The sequence below is a fragment of the Cyprinodon variegatus genome, unplaced genomic scaffold, assembly GCF_000732505.1.
Source record: "Cyprinodon variegatus isolate N-32 unplaced genomic scaffold, C_variegatus-1.0 Scaffold2036, whole genome shotgun sequence".
Lineage (NCBI taxonomy): Eukaryota > Metazoa > Chordata > Actinopteri > Cyprinodontiformes > Cyprinodontidae > Cyprinodon > Cyprinodon variegatus.
The window spans coordinates 4,935-16,420 of NW_015152489.1; the positions used below are offsets into that span (position 1 = coordinate 4,935).

At 34.7% G+C, this 11,486-nt stretch overlaps 1 protein-coding gene across 1 annotated transcript in view; it reads right to left on the reverse strand.

Annotated features, from left to right (window-relative positions):
- Positions 1-7,748: 7,748 nt before the first annotated feature.
- The window catches only part of LOC107105061 (neuropilin-2-like), a 39,455-nt gene continuing 35,717 nt past the window's right edge, over positions 7,749-11,486 (reverse strand). The window contains exons 7-9 of the mRNA XM_015405179.1: positions 10,367-10,542; positions 9,187-9,360; positions 7,749-7,934 (exon numbers count right to left, since the gene is read on the reverse strand). Coding sequence (XP_015260665.1) covers positions 7,764-7,934; positions 9,187-9,360; positions 10,367-10,542 — 521 coding nt within the window. The 3' untranslated portion in view covers positions 7,749-7,763. The remainder of the gene's footprint in view (positions 7,935-9,186; positions 9,361-10,366; positions 10,543-11,486) is intronic.

Below are 11,486 nucleotides of genomic sequence, written 5' to 3' on the forward strand. Positions count from 1 at the left end.
TTTTGTATCCTCTTTCCTGAATCCCTCAGGCTCTTCTTTAGATACTGCATCATCTGCTTTTTTGAGGGGTGCCAGTATTTCTCATACTTCTCCCAAAGTTAGATTTATCAATTTTTTTGACAGCAACACAAAAACAAGTTACCTTTAAAGTCTTCGAAAGGGGCCACTAGGTTTTTAAAAAGTTTGAGGATGTACCTGATAAGTCCCTGAAAGAAGCAGCTCAGCCCTGAAAAGTATCTGATAAAACCCAGAAAGAAGGCTCAGGAAAAAAAATAGAAGTGTTTAGTAAAAAAAACAACAACTGTGAGTTTAGAGGAAGTACCTGTTAAGGTCTGGGAAAGAGTTATGGAAAAGAACAGATAAATGGTTGAGCAAATTCTCTGTGGTTTCCAGAAGTTTTTTTTTTTTTTTTCATCTTCATTTGCTTTGATGTCTTTTTTTTAAATCATCCTGACAGTAAATATTGGCATCTTTAAATGATTAAGGTATCTAATTGAGCCATTTCCTAAAATACTAACCTTATCAAAGCATAAACTATATGTTTTACTTTAAAGGGATGTTCCCTTGTATTTCCAACTATAATAGTAATAGGACAATGTTATCCAATTTTAAGGGACTCTGGAATTCCCCGATACTCCCAGATTACTCATATAAAAGTTACTTTACTTATCAACCCAAATGATATTCTTTACAAATATGTTTGAATCATATTTATAGTTCAAATTTTATGAGGATTCCAATTATTGTGGCTTAGCAGATGTGTAAGTTTATGTAATGATTTACTTTAAGACTTTTTACAAATCTTTACCAGGTGTACCCAGAATTGTGGAGGGAGGCTGTATTTAGAGAAACTTCATATCACTGAAAAACCGCCTTATTGGAAGATTTTTCACTTCGAAGTCATCAGAAGCAAACCATAAGGGTCTGAGTCATGCAAACTAATAACTGCAGAGCTCATTTTAGCCACATCATTGTGGTTTTGTTGGCTGCAAGAGGCAAAAAGACACGCAGTTTCTCAGAATCGGGCTGGCAGAATCCTAATTTTCCATGAGTCTAGGAAAACCAGAAGCAGATGAAAAAAAAGACAACATTTCTATTAGCTTCTCTGAGATTCAGAATGAAGTGCTTTGACTCCTTTTCTTCATTTTCTGCAGTCTTTCATTCATTTTCATCAATAACTCCAATGATAACACTAAAGGTGTCAATGGAGATGAGAAGTGAAGCATGCATTGACTCAACTAAGAGCTAATCTTTGTACCAAACAGGTGTGAATGTTTATTTGTGTATACATCTGTGCCTGCTTGCATCGCTTCCAACAGCTAGGTGTGGAGTGAAAGAGATGCGAGTGCCACAGATGTTCTGATAGCTCACTCTTTTAAAAACGTGATAGGAACTGGCAGCTCATAAGCTTTTGGTTCACATCCGATAGTTGAGGTTACAGCACCTAAATTACATGTTGCCTCCATAGCTAGCGTGGATGATTGGAAATGAGCAGTAATCTCTTGGCTTTTGTTTCTGTGTTTGCACCGAAGGTTTTTGCACAATAATGAGATGCTAAACTACATTTTATTGTGTGTCCCCAAAGAACCTATGAATGTGTTCTTTCTTTGTTTGTATTGGATTTTTGGGAGCTGGGATTGTCTCGCTCATGTGAGGAAATTGTTAGGTCAGTGCAATTGATTGTAGAAAATGAAAACAATACAAGGGTGGTAATGGAAAAGCAATTTCTTTGCCTGTATATTTGAATAGTAAACAACATGAGTAACTACTCTGGTTGTTTTTGGAGTAGGTCAGTAATTTGTGGAAAGAAATTGTTTTTTTTATTTGTGCCAAACTTAAGCTAGAAGCAAACTTATGTTTTTATCACATTCCATAAATTATAAGAGTCTTAAATATTAACCCTCACTTTGCATTTTGCATAATTTCTATTCAGTTTTAAAAAGAGAAATAGTAATAACATAATTTTAAAGTAAAAGAGCAGAAACAGAGGAGAAAAAATAAATGTAAATACATCAATGCAATATAATTTTGGTTGTTTTTATTATGTATATTCTAGGTTGGATGGCAATGAGGAAATTATTTTAATTGTAGAAACCACTTTGACCTACATTAATTGTATGAGAAGAGTTCTATAATAAATATTTGATTTGAACAAAACATAAGACCACAGAACTTTTAAAGGAAAACAACAACTGGTTGTGCAACTTTCAATTTAGTAGATTATTTTTAACACATATATTCTGAAGCCAATATACGCTTTAATCTTGAGTATTTACATGCATACACTTCCTTTAATATTTGATTACAAGTTTATTAGTAAGTTGCAAAGAAACTACATTTTTTGTAGGCATGATCAAGCTTTTGGCGTAATTTTAAGTTAATATTTAAACATTCATCCTTCTTAAAAATTGCGCAGAAGATGATGGTTTTCAATTGTATGGAAATTATGACACAGACTTAATGCAATATACCACCACCAATGGCAACTCAGCATAATACTGCTACCACCATGTTTAACAGTAGGCCTAGTCCTCCTACCCTCATTTAAACTCCTCTGAACACATTGTGGGTTTTCCCAAATGTTCTCTTTTATTTCCCTAAAAACCTTTTTCTTGAAACTGAATTTGCTTAAACACTTAAATAACAACACATTTTATCTGAGTATAATAGTGTAGATCATGGGTTTACTTTTCATCAGTCTGTGATAAACTGGCTTAGTTTTGGACAGTGAAAGTTGTTTTCTGTTATTTTCCAGTTCATTTCAAACTTGAGCCTCAGAGGTTCTTAAATATTCTGAGCAATTCTCTAGACATCTTGAATCACACGCCTCAAACTTGGATACTGTTTGGCTAAACAGACATTAAATCTGGTTTAGATTAAGCTTAAGCCTTTCCAAAATCTCAACCCCATTACAAATTTGACTAATTAAAGCCAGGTTCAGGAGTAAGCTGACCAATTTAAATTGGTCAGGAGGAGTGGTTGTCATTTTGGTAAGACTTTCTCAGCTACATTTAATCCATTAAACCTTTAATCCAGCAATAAACAAAAGATTACACATGATTATAAGTTCAGATGAGGCCCGGAGTACCTTTTCTCAGATAACAATCTTTAAGCAGGCATTAACAAACTTTATATAAAAATTTTTTTTTATTAAAATCATATACATGTACCTTTTCAATATAATTTTCACATCTTAAATGTTTTGATTTCATCTGTCTAATGTAGTATATTGTCATAATGAAAGAAATAAGGGCTTAAAAATATGAGTCTGTGTTTAACTAGTAAACAATTTTTTAAGTTTCAATAAAAAAAATCTATTTAATATGAGTGAATCTCTATTGTGAATGATTTTGACCTCAAGAAAATTTGATTGTTTCGTTTAAATTGTAAATCCTTATTTTTTTTTAATTGGTGTAGTTTTAAGTTGCGTTTAAAAAAACAAAAAACAAACTATAAATGCATCAGAAAAAACTTAAAGAACATGGTGTTCCTATCCCTGATGAACGCATGCAAACCTTTGACCTGAGCTGTATTAATTAGAGCCAGGGAAACAAATAGCATGGAGATCAGATGTTATGTTGCTCCTCTCATTGAACTCTCCATATCTCTCACCATCTAGAGCCCCGTCTGTCTGTGTGAATTTATAGAAGAAGCTCCTTCAGCCCACTAGAGCTAAATGTCTGCATTTTTTCTAAAAGGCGGTTCTTTGGTGGAAGCAGCTGCTCTAAGTGGAATGAGGATGATGTGCAGCTGAATATTTCAGCTTTTCTTCTGGAACAAAATAAACAATAGCAGGGAGGAAATGGGTTATTTTGTTGTTAGTTATAACTTGAAAATAACTGTGACATCATATATAACGCTTTTTTTTCATCCTCAAAAACAGATGGCGAAACTTCAAGTTAGAATGTAGACTTATCTCACCATGTGTCTTTATTTATAGGTTGGTAGAAGAAGCAGTTGCTATGGTGTTCCAGTGAAGTGGGAATGAACTGTTATCATGTCTAATGCATGGATTACATCCAGAGGGTGAACATCTGGCAAGCAGGCACAGACAGCCAGACCAGCAGACAATCACTGCAGCCACGGAGCAGTAAAGATGTTGATCTTTGCAGCAACGGGGGCTGATTGCTCGTGATTTGCATCAGATGCAATCACACACGAAATAAAAAAGTTGTTTTACTGCTTGTGTTTGTGTAGAGATATAATGTTTATGTCAGAAAAATAATTCAGCATTACTGTTTAATGAGTGATTATTTTTGGACATTGTTATTTTCTCATTGGGTTTAATTCTCTAGAGACTAAAGCAAATCTGTGTGATTGAAATTTTAACAGCCAAATGTGAAGTTGAATTGTTTTATTTCCCTTAATAATACTCTATCTGATTTTTCTGTTAAAATATATTAACTGGAAAAAATCTATTATTTGAACTTGGGCTGATAAAAGTCTGCATAATAAATTTGCGATTGATCCTTAAAACATAAATATAAGAAATTTTGTTCTGCAGCTTCTGACAATGCTGGATAAGGAGCAGGGTTTATGTTTTGACTAATCAGTGATCAGGGAATCACCAATTTGCCAACTGGTTCTTTGATAGATATGTAAGAAAAATTTTTGGATCTATTATCGCAAATCTATATATGGAGTTTTCAAAATGGTATTGGGATTTTCAGTGGATCCATTTCCCTTGGTCAGCTAAAAATACGAGCCTGTAGGCCTGTTTCTATCTTCCAAATGCATTAGGGACCTTTTTAGAGTTCAACTTCTGGCTGAAACTCTGCTGATCTCTGCCAGCAAACTGAAACTGTCTCATCACTAATTGTCCCAAAATGTATTTTAAACTCAAAGGAGAAATTAAACAAAAAAACAAGCTTTCCCCTGGTCATTGTAGTCTGCAGGCACAGAGGAGAAAATACAGGCAGGGATCCAGGAGTTTGTGCAAAGGTGTCACATCAAACATGAACAAGAGATAATATCATAAATTTGCTACAGTAGAACCAGTAATGAACGTACTCTAATTAATTCTGTTTTTCTGAAATCATTTTTGACAAATTATCAATAAGGCTTTGTGCAAACCTTTTTCAGACATGCCAAAGTGGTCAGTGCCTCATTAACTCAGAAGATAAAAAAATAAACAAATTGTCCCTCTCTTTATCCAGTGTCCCCATCATAAGCAGCCTACTGCTTGGGCCTGACACATCTGGGATATATTGCTCCCTTTGGGCATTGTTTCTCATCCCGTATGCACACACAAGCTCAGAAAAGCACAACTGTGTCCATCAGCTGGAGTCCCATTGCTGTCTACTGGGAGCAGGTACGTGTCGTATCCTGTTCATGTCTTCACCTGTCACATGCCACATTGGGACTACAGTAGTAAAATCAGGAAGTGGGAAATAACAGCAGCATTTTTAGACAGGCAACGCAGAACGAGTTAGATCCCTGATTATTTAAAAAACACAGCACAGGACATTAACAAGGACATTTTTTTTTTTTTTTTTTACAAATTTTCTACCCATTGTCTCTGGTTCATTAGTTGAAGAATTGATGTAGCTCAATGTTATTGTGCAAGTTAGGCCATAAATGTAGGAGCATTGGTACAATGGCTTTCTTTATTCCTAAAATGATTGCACAGCAGGGGAAAGAAATGCTTGCCGCAGCTAAAGTGGTCCATGGAGCAATGGTGCATTATAATAAATTGTACTTTCACAGCTCAGTAAAGTAACATGTAGATTGATGGAGCACATTCATCACCGTGCTAAATTACCTCTCCTTTCACACTAATCCTAATGTAGAAGAATATTTCAAGCCAAGTCAGAAAAATACAGATTTTTAGTTTTAAAAGAACTGATTATGAACCGAAACCATAGCTCAGCAGTTACAGCATGTTGCTCCATTGATACACTCCTGAAAGATGTTACCAACCAAATAGGCTTTGAGCACAATGCATTACACAGCTGGCCACTATGTGTTAAAGTCTCTGACCTAGACATTTTAATCCCCGCCCAGACATGTTGAAAAACCTCCTATGGAGCAAGATTATTAACTGTAACCTTAAAAAAAAAAAAAAAAAATATATATATATATATATATATATATATATATATATATATATATATATATATATATATATATATATACAGGATGAATGAGAGAAAAAGACACAAACAACTGATCCACACAGCATAGTGCACAGAATTAACTATCCAAATTTGTCTTATTAGATTGTGACAGAAGTTTTTTAATATTGATGCGACTGTGCAAAAGACAAAATAATCAGTTTCATCTTAACCAAATGTAAGTTTAGGTTAAAAGTGCTTACCCTCAGTTGGTTCTAGTCATGCAATTAAAATTACAATTTTACCTACATACTCAACAATGTTTACAAGACGACTCAGGTGTTTCACTCCATTGCCTTATGTCGTCTATTTGACACTCCAGGTATAGTTAAGGCCAAACTCATACATATGTGTACATTTTAAATTTTTATTATTTTCATTCAATAAGACAGCTATTTTTAAACAGGAAATAAGCAAGTCATCTCTGAAAGATATGAAATTATGTAAAAAAAGATCAAATCTTTTACTGAAAAAGCAAACCTAAAAATGGTTTATATTCTAAATCTGAAGTCACGTTTACCAAATATTTTCCAGATTTTACTAGGTTTTTTTTTCATGACATAGAAATCTGACGGATAGCAATTCATGCCCTGATCATTTCATGGCATATGATATAATGATTAGCTGTTTCAACCAGATTTCCTTCTGCTGAATTAAGTCCATGCTGGGTTAGGAAACCTTCATCTCACTGACTTCTGATAACCTCATTTGGTGAAAATTCACTGGGTGTGAATGTGAAAATCAAAATGTTAAATTATAATCATTCAGAAAAATAAGCTGACAGTTAAAAATAAATTATGACAGAATTTTGTTGAGTTTGTCAGTGAAAATCAGAAACAGTTAAAAAGTGTAGCACAACCTCTGCACTTAATACCCAATGGAGGTAAAAAATACTAACTGGCATTAAGGGAATCAAATCTTTAAAAGGTTTCTACTCGTATAAAGAATTTCCCTTTTGAAATAAGCACCAAGTATTTGAGTCTGTGCAGCTTTTTGCCATTACCCTTTTCTTTAATCTTTCACCCCAAAGATTCTCTCTTACTGGATTGTTGACTTCGGGTTAAAGTAATTTAAATTTTTATAAATATTTTAGCTTTAAAACTAAAGAACAACCTGTTATGATTCTATTATAAACTATCGAGTTATTTTTTTAATACCAAATGATTTCTTTCAAAAAAAATTTTTATGTTGTTTTGTTTTGCAGAAACAAGAAAAAATTTTTTTCCAAATCTACAGGTTCTTAAATATCAACCAAAATTCTTTTTTAGATGTTTTTCCTTACACTACATATTGTAGAATAAATTATGGATACTATTAAAAAAGTAAAAAATTTCTGCTGTTTGGAAGTTGGAAGATTTTCCAAATTTCTCCTACAGACCTGGTCACTGGCAGGCACCACCTCTGAACTGCAGCCAGACAATAAACCATGACTTCCAAACTCCTGTCCTGAAACTTTTCGACAGGATCTTCCTCAGCAAACTCTGAACTAAATAGTTTGGTAATTAGCAGCAGTCAGTAGAACTTTGTCATGCTGGAAGCATTTCTGGGAAGCATTGAACCCCGGACACGCATCTAACACACATTTGTCACCAAGGACAGGTGTTTCAGAGCCCTGACCTAAACAGTCTTAGGCTGTAAATAATTCATGCCTTATGCTAAAGTGCTTGCTCTCTTACCAGGCAGGTCACAGCCAAGAACCTCCATCCTCATACCGATGCCAGCAGGTGACCATCGCTCTGGAAAAACTCTGATGTGCTGGGCGACAATCTCGTCAAACCTCCTCACTTCTGGAGTATCATAATGGCTGTTCCCCTCAAAGATCTGAGTAAACACATTTAGAGATGATGTCATTCTTCAAGATTAAAAAAGCTTTGTCCAAAATCATTTTTAAAAGTGTCATTTCACATTATGCACGGATGTTGCAATTCCAGTTTTGGGCAATACTGACACTGCACTGCAAAAACAATCTTGAAACTCCTAAAACTAAGTGTATTTGCCAATGGAATGAGTATATTTACTCCTCAAGTAAGATAATTAGATATTATGCACTTAAAATAAGACAGTGCAATAGTTTTTTCTTATTTTAAATATAAATTGTCCTGTTCTATTGGCAAAGTGTCTCACTTACCTGCTCAATACAAGAAAAAAAATCCCTTATTTTAATCAAAAATTACTTAATTAGATTTCAATTTTTTGCAGTGTGAGCCTGAATGTTAGAAAACTCAAGGAAATACAAACATATTACTATTTTCTATTTAACTCTCACCGACAAAGGAACAGTAAGCCTGTCTGAAGTCATACAGCAGAGCTAATCAGCATTGTTTCTCATCTCAGTGTGACATGTGTCATAAAAAATAACAAGTGTGTTCCTTTTGATTTTCAAATATTCTTTGAGGCAGCAGCAGCCTCTAGCAAAGGAAAAGAAAAGAGGAAAAAATAGGGTTTATTACAAACCTAGAGCTAGACAAGACTAGACAAGACTACTATTGGTTTCATGGATTAAGTTGTATTTTCTGCCTTTAAGATTTCTAAACTAAAAGGGAAAAAAAACTTAGATGATTTTCCCAGGATGCTCATTTAAAAAGACAGCCAGATGAGAGCGAACAGGATTTTTAACATCAGTTGAAAACCCCGGCAGTAGTAGAGCTATTAAAGCATTTTAAGACAGTCTCAGAAAGGAGAATGAAGAGCCCTGTCTCATGGTGCGTTAGACTGCCAGCAGTGTTGAGTAGTGATGCAGAAAAGACATTTTTAATTAACACCCATGAGAGACAAATAGGGGATGAGTGAACAAGTGGAGGAGAGACAGAAAGAGTAAAGGGAAAAGGAAAAAAGGCAGAAATAAGCAACGGGATTGAGCAGATTAAATGCAGTTGTTTTTAGAGGTGATGCTGGAATGAAATAAACTTTCTACCAAACAAAAAAAAAAAACATTTTAAAGTTGAGGTAAATAAAATTTGAGAGAAAAATCTCTAGATTTATGAAGAGTTTGTATAAAGTACATGTTAGGAAACCGAATAAAGACGAAAGAAAATGAACTTGCAATGTTTATATTAGGTTAATTTTTATTTACCTTAGCAAACCCAGTTTTGCTGTCAATGATGTAACTCCAGTCTTTTCCATTTAGGCTGTGTGCCAGTTTGTACTTCCTCACAAAAGCTCGGCTGTCAGAACTTGTGCTGCCCTCCAACCCTCTGGCACCCTGAGTTATTATGCCTCGGACCGTCTTGGGTACACCTAGATCCACCTGCAATACAGAAAAAACGTGTCTATTCTTTACCAAAAACGGGCTGTGGACCTTTCAGTTTGGGATGGTGGTGGTCTTTAGTCCTTATACTTCACTAAAAGGACACTTTTCAAACCATAGAAACATTTAGACATAATTTCATGACTAAAGGAGGCTTTAAATATCAGACATTTGTTTCTTTCATGGAATATTTTCCTAATATTAGTAAATTATTTGTATTTTATACATTAATTATTTTATTGTACAAATATGATGCCTAAAAATGATAAACTAATTGCATTTTCTCAATATTGATACCAGCTTAAAGTGTCCTAAAAATGCCTATTATTTAATATATGCAGAAAGAAAATTTGGTTAAGTAAAACTGCAACAGTCATGATTACAACACAAGCCGAAAAAATATGTATTTTAAGGTAACACTCTATGGATTCTAATACTATTACTTTTATCCAGTTTTAAAGATTCATCACTCAGCGACAAATAGAGTTTAACCTCAACTTTTCAAAGAAAATTAAAGTTTTGGTGCTAAAATGTACTTGAATGACAAAACATGGAATTTTTTCGCAAAATATCAGAGCATATTGTTAGACATCACTTGGGATATGTTTTAAAATATAAAGTGGACTCGATTAACAAAAACAAAATAAAGATGGCTGTCTAAGGTTTTATAAATGGTGCATTACACAGTTAACAGGAACACAAAGGTGAACTTATGATGTAAGCAAATCTAATTATCATGCAGTTATTTTGTGTATAACATCTCATTGAAATCATGTTTATTGTTAAAACATTATTAAAAACTATTTAACTATATTTTTCAAATCTTTATAATAAAATGAGACTTAGGATTTAGTGCTTCTCAGACGCATCTACAGTCAAATATGGTCATATAACAGTTAATTCTTCGGTAATGTGCATTTGCTGAAAAATTCACCTGAGAATGGGAACTCTACTCAGGAAGATCTTTTGCTCATTAGTTTTGCAGCATAAAGTTAAAGTCACAGACCTGCAGCCACTCTTCTCCAGCTATAGGTTGTGTCGGGTTAGGAAACCAGCCCGACCGGCTGGCGACCAGTCTGGCCGCCCCCATTGAGCCGTGGATGTCCCTCATGGAGGATGCTGAGATCTGGGAGTCAGGGAGGAGGCCAGACAGCATGCCTTGCAGCTCTGAACAGGGAGCATCTAAGAGATACCCAAAGAGACAGAGAAAACCAAAGGTTTCAAAACAGTATTTTAACATTTTCACACAAATAATTGTTAAAATCAGCTAACTAAGATGTGCAAAGCCAACAAAATTTGAATTACATTTGTAGCCGAGTGCCTATAATCCAAGAGTCTACCAAGGAAAAGGAGTAAATGAAAATATACTGTAGCTGCAAGTAATGCTGCTATCATTCAAACAACTTAAAACATTTCAACCAATCACATCTAGCTTGGATTTATACTTCAAGTAACCTTATACTGTTTATTTTTCTGTAAATAACCGACTTATGGTAGAAATAACAACATAATGGAAAGCTTAAACGGACAACATGGTTTGCTAATTAATTAAAGTCCCAGAACTGAATCCACCAGATCCTACAGCGATGCTCCCAGTTTGGGGATTCCTGGAGCTGCAGCTGGATCCAGTGGTACTTCCATTTGATCAGGACCCAAAACTGTTATTCCTCTAAAAACAGAGGTACAGTGACGCGGAGCAGTGGGAGATCTGAGCAAGAAACCAGAGCTCAACTCATAGCCGCATGTGGCCAGCACTGCACCTAGGCATTTTTAAAGCCACTTATGAACCTATAAAGAGCATTCCTTAGTTATTCCTATTCTTTAACATTTTTTGTATCTTCTATTTAGATTGAAACCAGCTTCTTCTCTGCGGTGCTCCTTTATCCTACGTCACACGTTTAGTCCCTTATTTTGCATCTTGATAAAACAGTTCAGATTTTTCAAATTCAGTGACAGTCATACATGGCAGGTGCAGCATCGTCTTGCTGTAATTGCCATAATTACAGCCATAATTGACACTTGCATTGCTAGAAGCTTGTCCTTTGCATTGTTTTGAATTGCTGCAGTCCTGAACATACCCTTACATAGAGATCAAATGTAAAGCACTGTGGGTACAGGAATTGCAC